Here is a 26,082-nt window from a genome sequence, read left to right as displayed (position 1 = left end):
TGCATTTATCTCAGTGTGAGCAGAGGGGTGACTTTGAATAGAATGTGAGGCAGGTTTACCCTAAGCAGTTCCCAGCTTGACTTTCCCTTTTAGCTTAGCGATTTGGGGGGCCCAAGATATTTTCCTTTCACACCAGTATTGCACCTGTAGCTTGCTTGGCTCCTCAGATAGGGCTGCCAGCTTGACCAATAAAAATACAGGATGCCCAGTTAAATGTGCATTTCAGATTTAAAAAACTAATGTGTTTTTAGTATAAATATGTCCAAAGTAGTTAATGGGACACCCTTTTAGCTGGCAACTCTGCTCTAGGAGAACCTCTAAGTAATTCCCTGATGGCCCATTTTGATGTTCTTCCATCTTCTGGGTGGATTCAAGTCAGTGAAGCCTCAGACATAGTTCTGTCACTGGTAAACTTCCACCAGCACTTCAAGGTGTTGGGGTTTTCTCTTCCAACTATTACAGCTTTGGGACTCTGGGTTTCCTCTCCTAGTTTTTTAACTTAGCGGGCCATTTCACAGAGTGCCACTTAGCCAGCCATTTAAGGAGGCCTTAAAGTTTACTGATTAAGAGCATCATCTCTCCTTATAGACTACCTGGTTTAGAAGCCTGATTCCACGACTTACTAGCTAGGTCATAACCCTCGACAGGTTTCTTAGCCTTTCTGGACCTCGGTCTTCTCATTTCTAAAATGAGGATGAAAATATTACCTACTTTGTCAGGTTGCTGAGAGGATTAAGTGATGCCAAACACATAAAACTTAAAAGAATGCCATATGGTGGTATATGGCAAGCACGTCAAAAAAGTGAATTATAGTTACTATTTCTCTGCAATGAGCTTCTTGTGTAGCTTATATAGAGGGACTTTTTTACAGGAACTCAGATTGTTTTTGTATCTAATATGCTCATCTAAGTATAGTGATTGCTTTCCCACAGACTAGCCTTTCTCTTCTTCATTCAAACCCTTGCAGGTGATTGACCTGTTCTCTTGACACATTAGTCCTCCCCTCTTAGCTCTCCTGCCCATGAGGAAGCAGGTTCTGCCAGCTTTATTCCCAGATGCAGCTCACCAAGCATTTGCATGTTGAAACTGCATTTCTGTGTTAACTTATGCTCTGTATTCTCCCATCCACTTCTCTGAGTTCAGTAAATTATAGTTGGATTCTCTTCGTAGCTATTTATCTGAAGAAACTGTCTTTTCTAGTTTCTAGTTTCCAGCCAAGAACAGAGACCTACCTGTTCTACCCACCATTATTCAGCCATTTTTCTTCTCAACACAACCAAGATCAACAAATCCTATAAGCCATGATTCTCATCTTTAAAGCCTATCAATTTTTCACAACCTCCTCTAACTGGAAAGCTGTTGTCTCCCTGTCATCTATGAGCGCATGGTTCTGCCAATTTTCCCTTTCATGGCCTGGCATGCCAAATAGCTGCAGTTGGAATGTTCCATCAGAATTAATTGAAAGGTTGTTGGCTACTCATCAATGAGAAAGGAGTCATAAAATAATCCTTCATAAATTGAAGCGTGGAATATGCTTTTTGCCTCATAACTTGGAGAACATGAAATAATTCTGGATATAATGAAATTCAGAAATATCAGCATGATTCACTTATGTTAAAGTAGATATTTTTAGTTTTAAAAAATTTGGTGTTTCTGGTTTGCGACAGATTTCTTTATTTTAAAAAATTCTTTAACTCTTAAAACCAACAAAAAATCACCAGAAACACCACCAAAATAGAAAAAATGGAACTATTTATATCCCACCTCTAGCCACTCCGTCCCCCTCAAAGTTGTGGTAAGATGGGGAAAAGATACTGAGCAACCTGTTTTATTACAGTCTGGTTCTCATGCTAAAACAGGGTTGCTAGTGTTAAATAAAAATACGAGACCCTTGGTTAAATTTAAATTACAGATTTATCAACTAATTTTCTGAATAAATATGTCTTAAATATTACAGAAAGCATATTTAAAAATTCATTATCTGAAATCCATATCTAACTGAGCATCTTGTATTTTATCTCACATATATGCTCTAAAATCTTAAACTATAAGATCTTTTCTCTTTGAAATATGTAACCTTTGGTTGACTATTCTAGGGGTCAAGGATTTTAGAGTGATATAAATTATAGATATATATTTACTACTATAGTTTTTCCTTGTATTGGCCCCAGTTGGATCTTATCCAGCTTGGCTTTTATAAAAGAGGTGTTTCTGAAGACTTCTTTATTCTGCTGTCTCTGTTCTCTAAAATGTGTCATTTTGTGACATGGAGTTTATCTTCAATTTATTAATTTTATTTCTAAAATTACCTATTGATGATTAGGCTTTATCTTCAATTTATTAATTTTATTTCTAAAATTACCTATTGATGATTAGGCTTTTTTTAAATATTTAAGTATTAGCTATTGATAGTTTTTGTTTTATGTATTTTGTGTTCAACCAACTAATTCCATTATAATTTAATATCATTATGAAAGAATACATTTAAGCTTAATAAAGATTAATTTTTATTTTTACCATTTCATAAACTTAAGTACAATTTTTCATCCAGGTCTGTTAGATGCACAAAGCACAACTGGAAATTAGATGTGAGCACCATGAAGTATATCAACCCTCCGGAAAGCTTCTGTCAAGATGAGCTGGGTAAATACCATCAATAATGATAAATGTATTCTGCTATTATTGTTACTGAGGTTCTTGTCAACTTATTTCTAATCTCACTTGAAGCTTAGGATACATTCTGATTTTAAACTGTTAGATCTCTTTTTAAGTACAAGGAGACTTTAAAAATTTTGTGGAAAAATGGAATTAAGAGATAAAAAATATAAGCTTTATTTCTCAACATAAGCTTCATCAAGGCCAAGACGCATTTGTAGGCGATAATATCAGCCATTTCGTCTGTCCCTAAAGAACTGAGGGTCCTGGGAGTTTAACCATATAAATGCAGTCTTTTAAAAATTATTAACCAAAGAAAAATGGGTGCCCTTTAAAGTTTTTTGGTTTTGTTTTGTTTTGTTTTTAGATAGAGTCTTGTTCTTGTCACCCAGGCTGGAGTGCAATGGTGTGATCTTGGCTCACTGCAACCTCCACCTGCTAGGTTCAAGCAAGTCTCCTGCCTCAGCCTCCCAAGTAGCTGGGATTACAGGTGCCCACCACCACACCCAGCTTTGTATTTTTAATAGAGACAGGGTTTCACCATGTTGGCCAGGCTGGTCTCGAACTCCTGACCTCAGGTGACCCACCTGCCTTAGCCTCCCAAAGTACTGGAATTATAGACAAGAACCACCGCACCCAGCCTAAAGATTGCTTTTTAAGATTAGGAAAGAAAAATAAGTCAGAAGAAGCCAAATTGGTACCGTAACCAGGTGGATGCCTAATGATTTCCCACAGAAACTCTCACAAAATTGCCCTTGTTTGATGAGAGAAATGAGCAAGAGGCATTTTTGTGGTGTGATTCTGGTGAAGCTTTCCTGGGCATTTTTCTGCTAAACCTTTGGCTAACTTTCTCAAAACAATCTCATAATAAGTAGATGTTACTACTCTTTGTCCTTGCAAAAATTCAGCAAACAAAATGCCTTAAGCATCTCGACAAACTGTTGCCATGACCTTTGCTCTTGAGCAGTCTGGCTTTGCTGTGACTGGACCACTTCCACCTCTTGGTAGCCGTTGCTTTAATTGTGCTTTGTCTTCAGGATCATACTGGTAAGGCCATGTTTAATCTTCTGTTACAATGCTTCGAAGAAATGCTTCAAGATCTTGATCCCACTCGTTTAAAATTTCCACTGAGAGCTCTGCTCTTGTCTGCAGCTGATCTGGATGGGTTTGGCAGCCATCAAGTGCAAAGTTTGCTCAACTTTAATTTTTCAGTCAGAATTGTGTAAGGTGAATCAATTAAGATGCCTGTGGTGTAGGCTATTGTTCGTGCTGTTAGTTGTTAGTCCTCTTCATTTGGGGCATAAACAAGATTAATTTTTTCTTTGCAAATGGATACGGATGGTCTGCCATTGCAGGCTTCAACTTGAACGTTGTCTTCTCTCTTCTTAAAATGAGTTATCTATTTGCAAACTGCTAATTTCTTTGGGGTATACATGCACATGTAAAATTTTCAAAAAGTACAAAATTAAATAGAGTAAAAACTAAATTTTCTCTCCTCCTCTGATCCCTAGTCACCAAGTTCCCACTCTAGAAGCAACTACCATTATTATTTAGTTTCTTGTGGGTCCTTCTAGGGGTATCTTTTGCATTTGTAAACTAGTACATATTTATAATATTCCCTTCCTTAGTAGCAGACTGTATACATTGTCCTCCACTTTGCTTTTTATTCTGAATGGCTCTTGAACTTAGAAAGCAAAAGAAAGATAATATTGAATATCCCTGATAAGCAAAGTGTTGACCCAGAAGCTGCTAGTGAGACTTCAATTTCTCTTTCCCTCCCATCCATTAATAAACACAGAGATTTCTATTTTGTACCTGGGCATGAGGGAGAAAAAGGAAGGGAAATTGGGTGGTGGAGTCTGTGGTTTGTGGGGAGCTAAAAATGGGAATTGTTCTGGCCCGTAGACCAGGTTGGACTGCCCAAGCTCAGGAAAGTGGCAATCAGAAAAATAATGGCACTATTTTTAGGAGAGAGTTGGAGGATTCGTGGGAAGTAGGAGATGGCCAGAACTCGTTATCTGACAAAGAAGAGCCATTTCACGTCCTGGTGTCCACATGTGACACACAATTGGAGAGGAGGCTATTTCTTCTACCTACCCTTGGAACCTAGCAATGATGTGACATTCCTCAAACTCCTAGGCAGACAATGTGAAAGATTATAAGCCAGGGTAGGAAAAGAGGGAAAAGCAGACACCAAGCAGTTACAGATCAGGTTGTGGGCATGTGTGTAGCATGCTTCTGGGGAAGTCCCCAAAATACGTTTGGGACACTTGAAAATGTGCTAATTTCTAGTCAGCAAAACAGTTGGGGCTCTTGCCATCATCATTTGTGCATAAAGATAGACCGCAACTTTATTTTATATTGTCAATCTGGTGAGGCCTGGGAAAATTGGGTTATATGTAAAAATGGAAAATGCTAAATATACAACATATGCAATACCTTGTAACAGGATGGTGAAATGGAAGTTGAGGTTGCAAAACAACAGATGCCCATTCCAAATTGAAGTTCTGAGAAAGGATTTACAAAGAGGCTGAGAACCAGTAGATCATTCTTAAATCCCTCACCCTTATAAGGAATACTAAAGCATAAAAGGGGAGTTTGAAATATAACTTCTTAGGAAGAGTTATTTGGAAAGCTGTACTGAGAGTTCATGCCCCTTGCAGGGGCAACTTCTGAGGGATGCCGGCCCCTCTCCTTAGGCCAGAATTTAGCTGGACCACCTAGAGAGTCTGATATGTGTTCTCCAAGGTTAAGGGACACAGTGGGCTGGTGTCTGATTCTCCCCTGAGAAATCTCAAGGATGAAAGATTGGCCATGTAGCTGTGACAGACAAGCTGAAGGAGAAGAAGTTGTGTTAGGCACACTGGCACTCCCAAAATTCAGTGGGGCTAGAACAGTTGAGTGTTTCCTATGGATGTGATGTGGACCATGAATGGGAGGCATAAACGTAGAGTCATTCTAGGTCCAAAAGGCCTGCAGAGAAAAGTTGGATGTATTGCTACGTTGCTAGGGGCTAAGGAAAGCATAAGTAACCAGGTAGCATAGAGATACCCAGGTGCAGAGAACTTCAGGTGGGTGTTTCCAAGCAATTGGACGGATCCTCGCAATAACCCACTGAGGTATCCCTTAGAATCAGCTTTAAGCAAAAGCCAAGCCCAGATAATGCTGCTGCTCCGTGACCAAAGGACCCTTGCTCTCTTTCTTTAACTCTCCTTTTTCCTCCAGCTCCATGTCTGGAAGGGTCAGGAACCTTGGATGAAGGCATGAGGGGAGAGGAGGAATAGAAGCATTGGGTGAGTCCAGGCATGGTGGCTCACACCTGTAATCCCAGCACTTTGGGAGGCTGAGGTGGGTGGGTCACCTGAGGTCAGGAGTTTGAGACCAGCCTGGGTAACATGGTGAAACCCTGTCTCTACTACAAGTACAAAAAGTAGCTGAGCATGGTGGTAGGCACCTGTAATCCCAGCTACTTGGGAGGCTGAGACAGGAGAATCGCTTGAACCCAGTAGGCACAGAGGTTGCAGTGAGCCAAGATCACACCATTGCACTCAAGCCTATTTCTGATACACAAAGCAAAAAAAGCATGTTATAAACATTATAAATAGAATGACTCAATTATTTAAAAAATACATGCATAAGCACATGTGGGTGATATAAGAGCAGTCTTAGATTACCTGTTAAGGGAGCTGAGCTGGAAGCTTCCTGGGCTATGCCTCCAGGCTGTGGGCTTTGAATATAATACCTTTAAATTTTTTTTAGGCTCAAATTATTATAGGCATACTATATAGGCGTGACCACTCTCACCCATGTGTCTCTGTGAGACCAACACCAAATGCCTTTTTAAACAAGAGTGTGTTGCCAGCATTCTCCCAGTTCTCCTACAAACAAAGGTGTTACTTATTGAGGTATGTGTCCTTTGCCATTCACTACAAGGAAATAGAATGCTATTTTGGGAAGAGTTGCTAAGTGTTTTAACTACAAATTCATCCTCCCTCCACGTCTCAAACAGGACACCTGGACCACTAGCTATTTTCTCCAGTGAACTCCACCCTGAATCTGTTGACTTAGCCCAGAAAGCCTGCCAGCTGCCTTATTACTAGGAGCTGGTTATGTGTGCTGTACAAATACTGTTAAATTTATTTGACATAAAACTGATAATAAACATAGGTTTGGGTATAAACACTGTTAGTTTGTGTAAGTGAAAGGACAAGAGACTATCAACTTTATGAATATATAACCAAGTAATCTACAACTGCTTAGGGGCTTTTATGAAAATCTCTAAATCTTTTGATCAAGACCTTTACAGAGACACTGTAGCAAAGTGTTAAGAGCAAAGGCAATGGGGCCTTCTCACCTGGGTGCGGATCCAGGCTCCAATACACAGTCTGGGGACACTGGGCAATTTAGTCAATCCCTTTGTGCTTTAATTTCTTCAAATGTGAAATAGAAATAATATTTTTAGTAGCCATCTTACAAAAAACAGGTTGTTGTAAAAAAATGTTTAATTTAATGCCTGTTAAATTCATGGTAGTTAGTACACAGCATAATTTATTTGTATACATATGTCTCAAATAATCTGCATATATCCTTGGGACTGGGACCACAGGAGCAGAAATAAGGGATTTCCCTCCCAGCAGGAAGTTGGATGCACTGGAAAATTAGATTAAGGCTACTGTTAACCATCATGCAGGCAAAAGGCAGGGCCAGAGCTGGCAGCAGGGTCAGTGGGAGGACAGGAAATAACAAATTCTGGGAATTTCAGCCTTAGCTGGAGTGAAGACACTGCCACGAAGGGAGCATTTGTTAACAGAGCTCACTTTTTAGTCCAGTGCTACCAACGCTGTAGGGATTTCATACCACATTCTGAGAAAGATAAGGGCTTGATCCACCTGGGGACATGTTATCAGTGATGAGCATCTGATTTTATTATTATTATAAAAAATAATATATGTTCACAATTAAAACGTTGGAATTCAGAAAAGTAGAAGGAAGAATCTCACCTACACTTGCATCACCCAAAACATTTTAGAATGTTTTGTTCTGGTGGTTGCTGTCCTCCCTCTCCCCATCTCCTTCCTCTTTCCTTTTCTCTTTCTCCTCTTCCTCCTCCTCTTCCTCTTGGTAAGAAATAATCTGTGTACCACAAAATTTACCCTTTTAAACTGCACACATTAATCCTTTTTAAAAAAATATTCACACGTTGTGCAGCCACCACCACTATCTCATTCCAAAACATTTTCCACCACTCCCAAAAAAACCCTGTAATGATTGTCGTCCTCATTCCCCTTTTCTCCAAGACACTGTCAACCACCAATCTTCTTTCTGTCTCTATGGATTTTCCTATTCTGAACATTTCATATATTGGAATAATACAATATGTGGCCTTTTGTGTGTGGCTTCTTTCACTTAGCATCATGTTTTCAAGATTCATCCATGTCATAGCATATATTAGTACTTCATTTACTTGACTTTTATGGCTGAATAACATTCCTTGTATGGATATACCACATTTTGGCTATGATGAATACTTTTCCTATGAATATTTATCTAATTTTTATGTGGGCATATGTTTTTTGTTCTCTTGGTTATAAACCTAGGAATGGAATTGCTGGGCTATATGGTAACTCTATGTTTAACTTTGAGGAACTGTAAAACTGTTTTCAAAAGGACTGCATCATTTTACATTCTCATTAGCAATGTATGACTCTGTTTCTCCTCATCCTCACCAAGACTTGTTATTATCTGTCTTTCTTGTTGACATCTTTTGAAGCACAAAAGTTTTAAATTTTGATGACATCTAATTTTTTTTTCTTTGGACCTTGTGCTTCTGGTATCTAAAAAAGTATATGGTTAGAATAACTAAGTCTTTTATTCTAATATACTTATTAGACTAACATACACACACATAGATAATAGTCTAAGAGAGAGTCTAAGAAATATATCTATTTCTCTCTCTCTGTCACTCAGGTTGGAGTGCAGTGGCATGATTACGGCTCACTCCAGCCTCTGCCTCCCGGGTTCAAGCAATCCTCCCATCTTGACCTCCCAAGTAGCTGGGACTACAGGCACACACCACCATGTCTGGCTAATTTTTGTATCTTTTTGTAGAGAGAAGGTCAGACTATGTTGACCAGGCTGGTCTCAAACTCCTGGGCTCAAGAGATCTCCCCACCTCAGCCTCCTAAAATTCTGGGATTATAGATGTGAGCTACCACGTGTAGCCAGTCTAAGAAATATTTTTTAAATTGCCTAATCCAAGGTGATGAAAATTTATTCCTATTGTTTTAAGAGTTTTATAGTTCTAGCTCTTATATTTAGGTCTTTGATTCATTTTGCATTAATTTTTGTACATTGTGTGATGTAGGGGCCCAAATTCATTCTTTTGCATGTGGATGAATTGCAGCACCATTTTCTGACAGACTATTCTTTCCCCTATTGAATTGTTTTGGCATCTTTGTTGAAAAATCAATTGATCATAAATATAAGGGTTTATTTTTGGACTCTTTATTCCATTGATTTATATGTCTATCCTTCTGCCAGTTCCACACATTTTGATTACTGTAGCTTTGTAGTAAGTTTTTCAAATTGGGAATTGTGAATCCTTCAATTTTATTTTCTTTTTAAAGATAGTTTAGTTACTCTAGGCCAGCTTGTCTTGAGTCTTTAGGGTCAGCTTGTCAATTCCCAGGGGGTGAGGTATGGGGGGGGAAAAGCAGCCAGAATTGTGATTAAAATTGTGTTGACTGTGGATTAATTTAGGGAGTATTACCATCTTATCAATACTCAGTCTTGATCCATGAACATGGAATGTCTATTAATTTATTAAGTCTTCTTTAATTTCTTTCAATCATATTTTATAGTTCTCAGAGTATGAGTTTTATACTACTTTGATTAAATTTATTCCTAAGTATTTTATTCTTTTTGATGCTATTGTAAATGGAATTGTTTGTAAATTTTATTTAAAAATTAACGGCTAGCGTATAGAATATTGCTGATTTTCAAAATACCTTGTATCCTTTGAAGGTTTTAATAGTTTCATTTGTAGATATCTTAGGGTGTCCTATATACAAGATTGTGTCGTCTGTGAATAGAGACAGTTATCTTTTTCCTTTACAAACTGGATACCTTTTATGTCATTTTCCCGTTCAGTTGCCTCCATGTAGAAATGGAGGTTTTAGCCAAGGAAACTGCTTGTCTGGTTCCTGCTTTTAGGGGGAAAACAGCTGTCAGGTTTTCTTAGATGCCTTTTTTTTTTTTTTTTTTTGACGGAGTCTGGCTCCATTGCCCAGGCAGAAGTGCAGTGGCGCAATATCTGCTCACTGCAACCTCCGCCTCCCAGGTTCAAGAGATTCTCCTGCCTCAGCCTCCCAAATAGCTGGGATTACAGGCACGTGCCACCACACCCAGCTGATTTTTGTATTTTTAGTAGAGACGGGGTTTCACCATGTTGGCCAGGCTGGTTTCGAACTCCTGACCTCAAGTGATCTACCCACCTTGGCCTCCCAAACTGCTGGGATTACAGGCATGAGCCACTACGCCTGGCCTATTAGTTTCCTGAGTGTGTTTTATGACAACAGGATGTTGGATTTTTTTCGAATGCCCTTTCTGTGTCAATTGAGATGATGATGTGGTTTCCTTCTTTGTTCTGTTAATGCAGTGTGTTACATTGAATGATTTTCAAATGTTGAATCAGCCTTGCATCTTTCAAATATTGAACCAGTGTGGCATAAAGTCCACTTGTTTTATGGCCCAAGGTAAAGTGTTCTCTGTATGTCTATTAGGTACAGTCAGTTTATGGTATTGTTCAAGTCTTCTATTCCCTGTTAATCTTCCATCTAACTGTTCCATTCTCTAGTTTTCTTGTTAGACTTAATTTTTCAAACAGTTATTTTATGTAAACCATTTTTGCATCTTGTGAATATTATGATATTAGACATAATGTCAGATTCTATGCACATATAATTTTATGTTCACATTAAATATTAACTAATATATTTAGCCATTTTTCTGTTAGAATTTAAGATCATCATAGTTTTATTTAAAATTAAAACTGGTATTTTTGCGTTTAAGAGCTTCTCTGTATTTGGAGTTGTTTCATAAGGTAGTTGAATTACTGGTAAAATAGTATGGCAATTAAAGCATTCACCACCAACCTTCATATACTTCAGCCTGAAGGTGGGCTTCACATGGCCCAATAGCCTCAATGTGAAAGTAATGGAAGACATATAGGAGTATATTTCTGCAATCTAGAGATAGGGTGGCACTTCTTCACTCTTTGGATAACACTTCAAAAGTACAGCTCATAGGGCAACAAAAATTTTAAATATGGACGAATATGATTTTATTAACGTGAGATTTCTGCTTAATGAAGGAGACCATGGACAAAATTAAAAGACATAATGACAATTTGAGAGTTTTTTGCAATGTTTATAATCAACAAGGGATTAATATCAAGCATAGAGTAGGAAGTAATGCAAATTGACAAGAAAAAGACAGAAAAATAAAAAGGGAAGAAAGAGTATGAACTAGCATTTTACCGAATAAACCTAAAGGCTATTAAACATATGAAGATACTTACTAAGTAGTAATCAGAAAACTGCAAGTGAAGCAAGCAAGTTTCACTTTACATCATTTAGAGTGGTAAAAAGCTAGAAGCTAAGATGATGCCAAACGTCAGAGACGTAGAAGTCCTCATCCACGTGATGGGAGTGTGGCTGTTGCAGCCATTCTGAAGAGTAATCTGGCAGTAACTAGCCAGATGAGTTTTTTGTTTGTTGTTCTTGTTTCTTTTTATTTTGTTTTGTTGTTTTTAGAGCCAGGGACTTGCTATGTTGCCCAGGTTGGACTTGAACTTTTGGGCTCAAGTGATCCTTCTATCTCAGCCTCTCTAGAAGCTGGGAGTACAGGCATGTGCCACTGTACCTGGCTCCTGATGAGGTTTATGAACATACTAGGATCCATAAATCCTGCTCTTGTTTATACCTCAAAGAAATTCTGTTGTGGCAGAATCTAGGAGTCTATCCCTGGGAGAGTGAATTTGTAAAATGTGGTAGACATGAACCGTGGAATACTCAACTGCAGTTAGATGTGGGCTAGATGTACACATGGCAACATCATGGTTGTCAAAATCATAGTGTTGAGTGAAAAACAGTAAGAAACAGATTGGAGACCTAATGCCATTTATATAAATTAAAAATGCACACACACACAATATAATACATATTTTGCACAAACATTTAGAATGGCACCTTGGAGGGGAGGAAAATGAGAATGGGAACTAGAGATAAAGGGAATAAATAAATAAGATTAAAAAGAAAAGAGCTTTGCATGGATCAGATACATGTCGTGAACTAGAAAGTATGACTAACACAACCCTTTCCACTTGATGTCCTAAACGAATGAATGAATGAATGAGTTCATCATATGTTCCTTCTTTAATATGTATAGCATCACCATGCATTCTTTGACACTGACAAATTTTTGCTCCCACTGACTGGTTTATGAGCGTGCCTTTTCTCCCCATACCTTACCAGCTCAGAACATTCTTAGTCTTTCAGACTGTTCTCATTTGAGGCAAAAATTGCATCTCATTGTTTTTACTTGCATTTTTCTATTAAATATGATGCTAATATTTCACTAAATATAGTTTGGCAAAATGTGTTTGCTAAATTGTTTTGGTGTTAGAAGTTTTTCATTTTACATTTGTATCTATTCAGATTTTCCACTGGAATTATTTCCATTGCTATTAAATTTAAAAGTCCTCTCATATTTGATATTCTATTTTATACATTTTCATGGCTTGGTCGTTTTGTGTCCTTAATCAACTAGAATACTTAGAGAACTAATTGCCGCAGCACCATGTTAGATGGTCCACATATTTATGATACCTTCTTTAGAATAAACAGTTAACATAATTAGGATCCACTTTTTGGCTGACCTAATGTCAATAATCAGTGATTTGATTATTATAGTTTTATGGTATATTTTTGTTTCATTTCACCTTCATTATTCTTCCTTAAAAAAGATTTAGGGACTACCATTTGTTTGTTTTTTCTGGATAAAGTTATAACCCAAATGACCTAGATTTTATCAGCTTGTAAGGTCAAATTAATAATACTATATTCTCATGAATTTATTTATAATAGTTGGCAGATGTCACATTCTTCGTTGCATCTATGCAATTTATCTTTGTGCAAGGAGCATAGCGATCTTTATGGTAATTGCTTCAGAACAATGATTAAGAGTTACAATTGCTTCTTGGCCTTTTGGCTAAGATCAAGTGAAGAATTACAGACTTATTTTTTTCTGCATCTCTTGAAAAAGAAAAATTATGAAGAAGGGGTAGCTATCAGTGCAAGAGTTTCCTGAGGGTCTCCCATAATACAGTTGTATTTTTCTAACGAGTTTGCTAGTATATAGGTTTGTTTGTCCTACAATGAACTTTTAAAGTTCTATATATTCCTTTAAGTATAAAATAATTACCATAATAATACTATTATTTATTAAATGCCTGCTTTGTTCCAAGCATGGTGCTAGACACTTTAGTATCTATTATTTCATCTAATCTCCACGACAACTCTGTGAAGGTATGTATCATAATTTTATAGATCAGAAAACTGAGGCTCAGGATACTGCTAATAAGCAGCAGAAATAGGATTCCCACCCACATGTTCCCAAAGCCAGCATTTTTTCTAGTTCATGACTCTAATTTTCAACCATCATATAACCTTGAAATAATAATATGTACCTTCATTATACCACTTGCATTTTCAGGAACATAGTTCAATAATGCATTCTTTATGTATTCCTGATTTTATTAAGAAAGCCATTTGTGTTTCACCATTAAATAAGGTGATAGTTATGACTAAGAAAAATATTTTTATTACATTTTCTTAAGCAATGTTTAAAAGGTATTAAAAATTAAGTGAACACCCATGTACCCAGCACCCAGCTTAAGACATAAAACATTAACAACAGAATATATATCTTTCCTTGATTATATCACATATCCCCCCACCCATGCTCTGGAGGTAATCACTTTTTTGAATGGGGCTTCAGGATAGCTATTCTCTATTCCCTCAGCTTTATTGAGGTATAATTAATTAGCAGAATTGTGTACAAATGCTCCTCAACTTACACATGGTGTGAAGTCCTGATAAACTCATCATAAGTTGAAAGTACTGTAAGTCAAAATGTAGTTAATACACCTAGCCTACCAAGCATCGTAGCTTAGCCTAACGTACCGCACGCATGCTCAGAACATGTACATTAGCCTGCAGTTGGGCACAATCACCTGGCAACGTGGTCCACTGTAGAGTATCTGGTGTTACCCTTGTGATTGCACATGGCTGACTGGGAGCTGCACCCGCTGCCTGGCATCTTACTGTGTATCACTAGCCCAGAAAAGATAAAAATTCAGAGTATGGTTTCTACTGAATGTGTGTCATTTTTGCAGATCAGATGCCCCTCCCTGTGCATTCCCATAGCGCCTCGAAGTCATCTCTATCAATCATTCATTTAGTCGTAAGGAAGTCTTGTTTGTATATGTGTATCCCTGACATGACTGAGACCTCATAAGTTCTATAAGTGCCATATGGATAAAGAAATGAATTGGTGTTCATCTTAAGTCGTAGTCTCTGCAGATATTGCTGGATCTAAGGGAGTGGCACCCTTTGTTTTGATTTTCCTTTGATTTTTGGAAGACCATGCATTTCTATTTCAGTGATGCTTTTAAAAAGCCATTTTTGTCATTAATCCAGATTTGTTCTCATTTGATTCTAGTTGTTGAAATGGATGAAAACAACAGACTTTTACTTTTAGAACTGAATCCTCCTAACCCTTGGGACTTACAGCCCAGATCTCCTGAAGAGTTGGCTTTTGGAGAAGTCCAGGTAAGGAAATATTAAAAGGATAATATTATTAAAAACAAAAACGTGACCAAGATGTCCATTTAACATCTATATCTGTAAACATCCTATATTACCTTGAATACTCTTTGAGATGGGTATTTAGGACATATGGTAAAAAGTCATATGATAAAACAAATTGTTTAAGGAACCCCCAGAACTTGGCAGGGATTACAAGGAAAAAAAACAATACAAAACTTTGGGAAAAATCCCTAAGGAAACTCATGCAAAACTATTTGAGATTACCCTTGATGCCAGATCACTACTGAATAGAATGGCTGGTTGTATTTTCTGGCTTTAGAAGAGAATTTCCTTCAGAGGAAACACTTTAATAGTTTGGGAGAGGTACACAATCAAAAATTTATTTTTCTGTGTATTTAGGAAGTTTGTGTATATTTGGGCAGCTAATTTTAAGGAAACAAATGAGAACCTGCCCGGAATAGACATAATAAAAACTAATCTATGCCTTGACCTTTCCTCACCCACTTTGTTGCCTTTTCACATGACGTTCCCGCTATCTCATCTCTGCTTCTCAATACATTCCTTTTCTATGGAGGTGCCAGGCTGTGGCAAGAAAATGAGGAATTGGATTTGGAATCCCCATGGTGCCAGTCTCTAAGTCATTGTTTGTATCCATTCTTAGAGGACCTTGGCATCCAGAAGGAGTAATTATTTAACAGGTAATTTAGAAGAGAAAGTCTTGCAAGCCTGTTCAGCCAGTTGTCAGTTGAGGCTGCGTGGCTATGCCAACCCACCAAACTCACGAGAATCATCCATTCATATTGCTATTCACAGCCACTCTGGCATTTAAATCCCCAAATGTTTGTGATAACAACTCTAACTGCCTTTCCTTGTAAAGTATGCTTTAAAGGACTGATCACAAAATATATTCTTCAGTGTGGACTGTAAATAACTGTTTAGGAACTAATTTAAATAAACTAAAACTAGGTAAACAAATTGATTTGTCATCTAAAACTAACCATGAGAATTTATATTTGAATAAAGTCATGACCTGTGCTGGGAACCGTGTTCTATGAAAGGCTCTTTTTGGAATGTATTTGAGTCCAAGATTTTGCCTGATCATGCTTAGAAGCAAAGTACTCCAACCTGTGTACTATGTCAGCCACCCAAACCAAACATTTCAGCTCATTGTTGCTGACCAGTAATGAACGATTCAGTAATAGGGATCTCACTCTCTTTTAACAGATAACATATCTCACTCATGCCTGCATGGACCTCAAGTTAGGAGACAAGAGAATGGTGTTTGACCCTTGGTTAATCGGTCCTGCTTTTGCCCGTGGATGGTGGTTGCTCCATGAGCCTCCATCTGATTGGCTGGAGAGGCTGTGCCAGGCAGACCTCATTTACATCAGTCATCTGCACTCAGACCACCTGAGGTAATGAAGTCCTGAGCACACAACTCCTAAGCTCATGCTGCAGGAAAGGCATCAAATGTTCTCCGATTCTTTTGCAATCACTGCTCACTTTGAAGTAGGTTCAGTTGGGATGATGAAAAAAGGACTAATTAAGATAAATATTTACATTTGCATAGAAAGTTTATACTTTTAAAACTGTTTCTAGAAAGACAAATATGGTATGTTCTAACTTATAAGTGGGAGCTAAATAATGTGCACAAATAGGCATAGAGAGTAGAATGACACACTGGAGGTTTAGAAAGGTGAGGGGGTAGGAAGTAGGTGAATGATGAGAAATTGTTTAATGGATAAAATGTAAATGATTAGGATTAATAATGCTCTGATTTCACCACTGTGCAATCTTTGGTTGTAACAAAATTACACTTGTACCCCATAAAATTATACAAATAGAAAAGCATTTCTACACTTTACACCATTGGGAGTGAGGAAGGAGCTATTGTAAGGAAGGCAGGGGAGGATGAATAACCGTCTCACTTCCCACCCTAAGGCAGAACACATTTTCTATAAAGGGCCAGAGTGTAAATATTTTAGGCTTTGCAAGCCATACAGTGAGAGTTGCAACCACTCAACCCTGCTGTTGTAACCCAAAGGCAGCCATATAGATGGTCCTGAATAAGACTGACTGTGTTCCAATCAAATTTTATTTATGGATAATGACATGTGAATATCATATAATTTTCATGTATTACAAAATATCATTGTCCTTTTGATTTTCTTTACAACCATTTAAAAAGGTAAAAACCATCCCCTCAGCTGTGGGCAAGCTTCAAAAGAAAAAAGAAGCCACCCTTAGCTTGCAAGGTTGTACATAAACAAGTAGCAGCAGGTTGGATTCGGCCCACACATGGTTTGCCAAGCCCTGATTTATAGTATCCTAACACTAAACACCCAACGTAGTAATCCTGACTGAACCTCACCCAATGTTTCATGGGAACCAGAGTAATATGATACTAATGATAGCAACTGAAATTTTCCCTGACCCAGACAATTAAAAAGAAGGGAGAAAGGAGGACTTTAAGTTAAGAAACCACACGTATTTGCAAAGGTACTGAGCTATTAGAAGAGGGAAGCTCATATTCTCAATTCCTTTGCTTAACTATAGGGTCATATGTCTTCATCATTATTTTGAAATTTGTATCACTTCTGCTGGATTGCCAGTATAAACACATAGCAATGCCCATAATGTGCTACTCAAGCAATTCGACTTTGACCCTACATGACAAAATGGTTAGGGATAACATGTTGGTTGCTGGTTGACTGGCCCCTTGATATTTTATTCTAAAGCATATGGGAATTCTAAAGTGTGGATATGCTCTGATTTATTTTTCAGGGAAGTGTTTGTTTTTGTTTTTTTTGTTTGTTTGTTTTTTTGAATTAACTGATTTAGTAACAAATTGCTTGCAACATACTTCTTAACTGATCACAACCCCCTAGGACTGTGGTACTACAACTAAAATTCTACTTTATATGATACCTTTGTCCCACACTACTTCCTGGAACTATACTTGCATAATTTCAGGATTACAAGAGCCCTGAGTTCGTTTGTTGTACAATAACAGTAAAGTGTGGTAATAATTTTGTATAGCTTGTGTAGGGACAACAGCACATAAATGATATGATTGCTTTATAGTGTCTAAGATGCAATTACCTAAAGTCTTAATGAGAGACATTCTATGGGAATACACTAAATTTAAGAAGGGTAAGAACTTTTAGGGAGGGTAAGAACTCATTTAGTTGAGTTATTCTGTAACTACTGTACTGAAAACCAATTTAGTTTCATTTCAGGGGCTTGTGTGGACAGTTGTCATGCATTAAAACAACAATTTTCAACTATAGTATCACAACACATTGGTTGTGCAGTGTGTTGCAGATAGTTTATTATTGAAAAGGGGCCAAAGCCTGTGATTTTTACTCCATTGGGTCTATTTCCTTGATAGACCCTTACTTTTAGACTCTTGCCTAATCAACTAATAAACATCAAGATTGCTTGTCCCCGACCCTTCTGTCTGACCTTTATTTACTGAATAAAGCCTCCCTGGTTTACAAAAAACAAGGGAAAAGGCCAGTTGACCTTTATTTACTGAATAAAGCCTCCCTGGTTTACAAAAAACAAGGGAAAAGGCCAGTGTACTTTGGTGGATTGCCAGTAAGAATTATTAGCAATTGAAAAATCCAAAGCAATGAACATCCACTTTAGAATAACTTACCATAACTCCCAAAGTCCTTTAAAATGCAGGATTTCATTGCTGAACCCAGAGATTGAAGGTACATTCAAAGAATCATTGATTTTTTGAATCTTTTGTTTTTTGGGGAGAAAGGTTGTTGCTCCCCTCACTTCCTTCCAGATTCTACTTATTTGGATAGCTTTTAACGCAATGCTGGAACTTGAATATTAGTACAGCCAAGTGCTGATATGCAGATTTTAAAAATACTTTTCCTATGATTATATATCTTATTTTACCTGATCTTATACTCTGTGTACAAGTCTGATTCTTAAACCAGATAATATGTTCATTAAAGTTAGAAACTTTCTTCTTATAGAAGAAGCACTAGGTTTAGAATCAGAAAATCCAAATTTGAATACCAGTTTACTGTGTGTTGTATATTTCTGAATGTTTCCTCATCTACAAAAACAAAAAATTCATAGCTTTTTGATAAGAACTGAATAACATAGTATGTAAAACTGCCCCAGCACCAAGTTTGAAATATAATAGATGTGTGATCATTTGATTGTTTATTCAACTTTCTACCACACCCTACAGTGGTATAATAACTCTGTTATATAATGAATGCTCAATAAATAAAAGCTGACTTAATATGTCTAGATAGTCAAAAATACTTGGATGATTGATTGTGCACTGAGTTGGGATTACTACAAATGTTGGATGTAGTTCCTCAACACTAAATTTTACTGTCTTGCCTAGCTGGTAATTCTGTCCCTCCTTAAGGATGAATAATATAGTCTGTTAAAGTGTGGCTTTGATATACAAAATATATTATTTATCCTTAAAAAGGGACAGAATCTTTGAAGGTTGAAAAACCAACCCCCAAAATGGTCCTGAGACATGGGCTTTTGTCCTGTACTATGTCCCAGTCCTCTCTCTGAGAGCTACTGCTTGAAGAATGCAAAGAAATGAGGATCTCTGTGATCTTCATTTCTTTCCTCTACAGCATGACTTTTTCTCATCTGTGCCTACTGTTAGAACTACCCCTCCTTCAAGCAGCATCACTGTGGAAAATGGAACTTGCCTAGCTGGTTGATATCCACACCATGAGCATTTGATATGTTCTAACAACAAAGATGAATCCCCTCAGAATCTCCCGTCACTTTCACAGTCATCCTTGAACAGAAACTTTTCTCTGGACTCTGGTGAGAGTCCAGTTTTTCAATTCCTCACTTCTCTGTCAATATGTTGGTATAAGGAACAAACTGTCTGTCATACTAGATGACACTATTTTTTTCTCTTTTCAACCTTTCCATCTGTCTTATCCTAGTTACCCCACACTGAAAAAGCTTGCTGGGAGAAGACCAGATATTCCCATTTATGTTGGAAACACAGAAAGGCCTGTATTTTGGAATCTGAATCAGAGCGGTGTCCAGTTGACTAATATCAATGTCGTGCCATTTGGAATATGGCAGCAGGTCAGAAATCTGCTTTCTTTCCATGCTTTCCAGTTATGCTTTCTGTGATGAATGTTAGGTGAGATAGTCACCGTAAGATTAAGGAAAAAATGGGTCAATGTGGTATGTCCCTGATACTGCATAAACACAACCTCTATTTGAACTTCAAATGTTAGGCAGACTGTCCTGGGCAAAGATGATTTTCTTTCCATTAACCCATACTATTATAGTACAACTCTACAGAACAGGTAATAAATCTAGTTCTGAATAAGGAAATTTCTTCAAATGTGAGGTTCAATTGACCAGTCTTTCCAGAACAGGTGATTACCTTCTCAAATACTGAATTAAAAACCAAACTGAAATTCACAGTTGTTGGTTTTATTGTTAAATTCCAGGTGGACAAAAATCTTCGATTCATGATCTTGATGGACGGTGTTCATCCTGAGATGGACACTTGCATTATTGTGGAGTACAAAGGTATGTTTTTATCCCCATTGATAATGAAAAATGGAAAACATTCTTAATAGGAAGGATAGTAATATCTATATGAAATTTCATCACATGTTCATCTTTTAGCTCCATTTTGAAAGAATATAGCGTGTTATATCCTTGTTCTAGAAATATGGAGCTATCTTTCAAATAATTTTTCCAGAAAACAAATTAGAAATAATGTCATCTAGATAGTGACAGGAGCAAAGCTTTCTTTCATAAGGCAATAGATATTTTACATTCCACTGATAGTGATTTCTTCAAAACTACATTTATTAAATAAATGTCTTTTATTACTTTCACCTAGAAATATCATGTAATATAATCATGCACTGCTTTTCATATGAAAAGATGGCCTTACTGCCCCAACAATCATTTGAATATGAGCTTTGCATGTAATTTGCAAAAGGTACAGGGAAGTATGTTAATCCACTCTTTTCTGATCCTTTGGGCTCAACACCTGGAAAAAGTTGACAGAAGAAAGCAGTCTATCTATGAGCTAGAGTGGAATTAAGATAAAAGTCTTCATGAGACACCTAGTATCCACCAAGTCAAATGGGATGAATTTAGTCGCTTGAAAATTCAGAAAATATACTATTGAAAGCTTTAAGTTTTAAAATCTTACTGTTTGTTTTTCCTTTGATATAATCAATTCTTCTATAATCAAATAAGTTCAATTATACAGACTGTATACAGAAGTCCTTGTCTTGGAATTCAAACCATGGGTGTTCAAGATTTCGCCTTGAATATCTATACCTCTTTGTTTCTCCACAGGTCATAAAATACTCAATACAGTAGACTGCACCAGACCCAATGGGGGAAGGCTGCCTATGAAGGTTGCTCTAATGATGAGTGATTTTGCTGGAGGAGCATCAGGCTTTCCAATGACTTTCAGTGGTGGAAAATTTACGGGTAATATTTTGTATGAAAGTGATACCAAGTATCACGCATGGCACATTGCTAAATGCTGTAAGAGTAAATACAAATGTAATTGAGACATGATCCCTCCCCACAAGAAGCATGCAATCTTATTGGGAAACCAGATTTGTAAGTTGCAGATTACCAACTAAGGTTTCTAGCTCAAAACATGATGGAGCATGAAGGAAATGTTGAGATCTGAGAGCACCTCAGGAGGAGCCAAGAAAGAGAATCATTTCGATTCACCATGTAGACCATAGAGCAGAACAGGAAAGGCCTGAAGTGGGTCATCCAGGCTTAGGTGCTCTTGGAATATGGTTCCTAATGGGGTGTGTGCAGCCTCAATGTAGACACATCCCCTTGGCACTGTGGATGCTCATATCAGGGAGCAGTGCGTCCAGAGGAGGGTCCTCTAGTTGGGGACCTCTAGTGCACCCAGAGGAGGGTCCTCTGGTTGGGGGTCTTAGGCAGGAGCCCTTCTGCTCTGGGTCCGAGAGTGGGGTTGGGGTTGACATGGGGGAAGTGTGTATCCTCAACACTAGTATTGTAAGTGCTCAATACATGTCCACTTAATAAATTAATGTATCTGATAAGTGATCCCTGTCTAACAGTGTGGCAGAAAATGCCCTGCTTTGCAATATGAAGATAACCTTTATCCCGTTCTTTGCTTTCTTCTCTAAGTCTATATTCATTGCCTCCCAGAGTGTGTAACCACATGAGAAATAGAGGGAAGGTTCTGTCCTTAAGAAGTTAAAAGTGTGACTGGGAAGGTAAAACATACTTATTAAGGGTTAACTAGCATCATGCCATTCTGTGTGATGGTGAGTTTGTGTGTGTGTGCACATGTGCGTGAGTACACACATATACATTTAAAAAGGTCTTGAATATACCAAAATATTATGTCTAGGTGATGGGTGGCTTGTATATTTTTTCTGTATCCTTGTCTGTGTTTGTCAAATTTTATAGAAACAATAACAGTAACAGCTCCCTGACCTTGTACCCTATATGTTCTGCGTCCTGTCTAATTCCTCAAGTTCCTTCACTGCCTGTCACTCTGATGCTTGCTATACATCAGCCCATCCTGCTTTTCGTTTCTTAGACCCAAAGTGTCAAGTGCACACCTGCCCTGGGTCTTTGTGTTTGCTGTTTCCATTTCCTGGAGTGCAGCTGGCCCTGATTTGCATGTGACCAGCAACTTTTCATCTATGTCTCAACTCAAATGTCACCTCTTCACTGACCATCCTGTCTAATGATTCCCTCCATCTCATCCCACTCACCCCAGCCACTCTCTGTTCCATTGCCCTGTTTTATTTTCTTCACGGTGCATCACTCTTTGCGATGACTTTATTTACTTGTTCATTATTTGCTTCTCTCACTAGAATGAACACTCCATGAGAGCAGGGACCTGCTTTGCCTTGTTCACCACTTTATTCCCAGTGGCTAGAACCACGTCTGACACAGAGTAGGTGCACAATAAATATTGGTTACGTGAATGAATAAGCAAATGAACGGCGCTGTGAGAGGGGCATCATGACTCCATTTACAGAGAAGATACAGACATGGAGAAGTTAGGTAGTTTGCCCAAGGCTGCCCAACCAGTAAGTGGTGGGTCAGGATTTTCATCCTAACTGACTCCAACGTCATGCTCTTAATCACTGTGTATTTGTCAGATTATGTTGAACACACCAGTTATAATCTACAAATATAATGAAGCCATTTTCATTGTTAGTAAAGAGTTAACAATTTCAAGAATTACAATGCCCTTAAAATGTGCATGCACACCAACTACGATTATGCATCCTACCCTGTGTATTCAGCTAGGGTCCGAATGAATTGCCATATACAAGGAGAAAGCTCAGTGCCTTTGGCTGGCTTGGTAACATTTTCCTAGTAACCAATTGAAATTTCCAAGATAAAAACTCCGGGGAAATCCTCCACTAATGACATGGAGCCTTGTTCTATTTCTGCCTTAGTTACCTGTCAATTTTATCTCCTGAAAGAGTTCCAATCTGCTAGAACGTGTGTTTTTCTGTGATTTTCCAGCAGAGGAGACTCTAATCTAAATCCTGTCATTTCAGAGGAATGGAAAGCCCAATTCATTAAAACAGAAAGGAAGAAGCTCCTGAACTACAAGGCTCGGCTGGTGAAGAACCTGCAACCCCGAATTTATTGTCCCTTTGCTGGGTATTTTGTGGAATCTCACCCATCAGACAAGTATGGCTAGACACTTTGTACATTTTTACATACAACTTAACGTATGGTGGAATGAGCGACTTTGCTGTGAAAGCAGTGTGACATGAGAAGGAAAGTGATTAGTAGGTGTCTGGAACTTTTTAACAAGCTGCTGGAGAACACAGAGCATGAATAAAAGTTACACTTGGCAGCCAGGAACTCTTTCAGGAGATAAAATAACAGATAGATATTCTCCGAAAGGATCCCAGGAAAGAGGATGGCAACTGCCATTTATTATGTGAAGTGAACTGGGGACTTTTAACTAAGCCATCTAAGTTAATCTCCCAAGAGCACTATGCGTAGGAAGGGGGTATTGTTCCTTTTTTGCAGATAAGGAATCTGAAACTCAGAAAGGTCAAGGGACGTGCCCAAAGTCACCCTGTTGGAAACATGAGTTGAGAATGGAACCCTGGTATGCTTAGTTCCAAAGCTCTTTTCTCTATACCATACTGCATTCCAGAATAGAATTATGTCATTATCAGATTGAAGCTGTCTTCTCATGTTTTAGGTATCTAATGCGATTTTCTTGCAGCAATATAACTTCTGCAAATACTATGAATCATCACCAATGTATGAAATTGTTGAAAGAAATAAAAGACCATGAATTTGATCTTGTCCCCTTTGCCTATGCTCAGTTAAGTCAAGAAAACCTACATGATTAATTTCAAGATTTTCTTGAAACAAAAGAATTGCTTGCCAAATATGCAGGAATCGAAGATAAAATCTGGCAGGGTAGTTTGTTTTCTAATCTGATATCACAATGCCTATGGAAAAACTCATTTTGAATCTCATCCTAAGTCTGACTCCAGCGTCATGCTCTTAATCACTGTGTATCATCAGATTATGTTGAACACACCTTGTGTTTGAACACAATGAAAGGAAAAGCTTAATTGTGACTTAGTTACACGAGAAGAACTATTTTATTAGGTTCCTAGAGCTGTTGTAACAAAGGAACATAAACTGGGTCATGTAACAAAAATTTGTTACAACAGCCCTAGGAACCTATTACAATTTTTGTTAACAAACGTTTGTTAAGTTCTAGGGGTCAGAAGTTTGAAATAAGGTGTGGGCTGAGTCATGGTCCGTTTAAAGCTGCTGGGGAAGGATTGGTTCCCGGCCCTCTCCCAGCCTCTGGTTGCCTCAGACACTCCTTGGCTTGTAGATGACAATCTTTACTCTGTCTCTTCACATGGCATTTTCCCTGTGTGCCTGTGTCCAAATTTTCCTTTTTTTATAAAGACATCAGTCAGATTGTTTTAGAGCCCACCTACATGATCTCATTTTCACTTGATTACCTCCATAAGGACCCTATCTCCAAATAAGGGCACATTCTGAGGTACTAGGACTTAGGACTTTAACATTTCAATTTTGAGGGGAAAACAACCCATCACACGTATTTATGTTAAAATGGAAACTTTTCATGGCACCAATTAATAATAGTTTTATACATTTTTTAAAAACCAATATGCAGATTTTATTTTTAATTGACAGCATTAAAATTGACTGCAAAGTTGAGTAAAATTTGAAGAGTGTTTCATTAGTATTGATAATTTATAGTTGAGTTTTGATTTATGTAATACCCCTTTGAATTCAATGGTAATATTAATGAGTTGACACAAAAGTTAGTGAATTTGCTAAACTTGGACAGGCATAGTTTTGAAACTGTTATGCTTTTGCTTCAAAGCCAAATCAGTTCTTCTAAAAAAAATATGAACCAATTGTGTCAATGTGGATTTGAATGTTACATGAAAGTACATTTTTAGTACTTGCTTCTTTTTATTGGGAAACTTTTTGGGTATGTGTGGAACAACTTGAGCATGAGAAGCTACTTTTTGAACTATACATTTTATAAAATCTATAGATCAAGTCTTTCTGATGAAAATGTAGGATCTAAATTGAGATGTACTCTGTTTAAAATATACATTGGATTCCAAAGACTTGATAATGCAGAAAAGAATGCACAATATCTCAATAATTTTTAAAAATTGATTTCATATTAACATATTTGGATTAAGTTAAGTAAAATCTATTGATTTTACCTGTTACTTCGTACTTTTTTAATGTTGCTACTAGAAAATTTAAAATTACACATGCTTGAATTGTATTTCTATTGAACAGAGTTTAATAATTTTTGGCATCATAGACCTTTTAATAGAGTAAAATCTTAGCTGTATAGAACTTCTGGGAACTTGGGCATTCTAAATAGTGAAATCATGCTAGGTAGCAAAATTTTCTGGATAGGTATAGTTTATCTCTCTAGATGTGAAAATTTTATGATTTAGGTATAATTGTCTTCTCAGAAAGAGTATTAGAACATAATTGATCTTTTCTTGATATCATGGATTCATCATTTCAAAGTTTTAGAATGTAATGTAACAGCTTGATGTTCCTACAGTTCACTGGAGGATAACAGGATATGTTCTAGTCCATTGAGCTGTTTGCCCCTGCACTAAACAGCCCCAGGCAGTAAAGCATTATATCTGCTTGTTACAGTTTTGCTAAGTTAGTGATCATTCTTCACTGCTGTAACAAATCTTTACCAGCAGTCTCAATCCTTCTCTTTGATTTGCTGCTTCTAGCCACCTAAGTAATTAAGTCAAAAATTAACTTACTTTCACTTTTTGTACATATGCTTATGAGAGAGGCCCTGAGCAACTCTCCTGGTGAAGGACTGCTAGAAGCCTCACTCATAGATGACACTCCAAGGAAAAAGAATCATTTTCTCAAATCAAAGCAATTTCGGTTCGAATAATACGAAGAGAATCCTTGTTGCAGTCTTTTCTCTCGCTAACCTCTCACCACTTTGCCCCACAAGCATATGCAG

At 37.5% G+C, this 26,082-nt stretch overlaps 1 protein-coding gene across 1 annotated transcript in view; it reads left to right on the top strand.

Annotated features, from left to right (window-relative positions):
* Positions 1–26,082, top strand: part of CMAH (cytidine monophosphate-N-acetylneuraminic acid hydroxylase) — a 58,173-nt gene that overhangs the window by 9,651 nt on the left and 22,440 nt on the right. The window contains exons 3-9 of the mRNA XM_008976810.5: positions 2,552–2,643; positions 14,437–14,546; positions 15,768–15,958; positions 19,493–19,640; positions 20,015–20,096; positions 20,883–21,020; positions 23,105–23,240. Of these exons, the coding sequence (XP_008975058.4) occupies positions 2,552–2,643; positions 14,437–14,546; positions 15,768–15,958; positions 19,493–19,640; positions 20,015–20,096; positions 20,883–21,020; positions 23,105–23,240 (897 nt within the window). The remainder of the gene's footprint in view (positions 1–2,551; positions 2,644–14,436; positions 14,547–15,767; positions 15,959–19,492; positions 19,641–20,014; positions 20,097–20,882; positions 21,021–23,104; positions 23,241–26,082) is intronic.

Source organism: Pan paniscus, chromosome 5 (genome assembly GCF_029289425.2).
Source record: "Pan paniscus chromosome 5, NHGRI_mPanPan1-v2.0_pri, whole genome shotgun sequence".
Lineage (NCBI taxonomy): Eukaryota > Metazoa > Chordata > Mammalia > Primates > Hominidae > Pan > Pan paniscus.
Note: the sequence above shows the minus strand (reverse complement) of the source record. Positions and strands in the feature narration are given on the sequence as shown.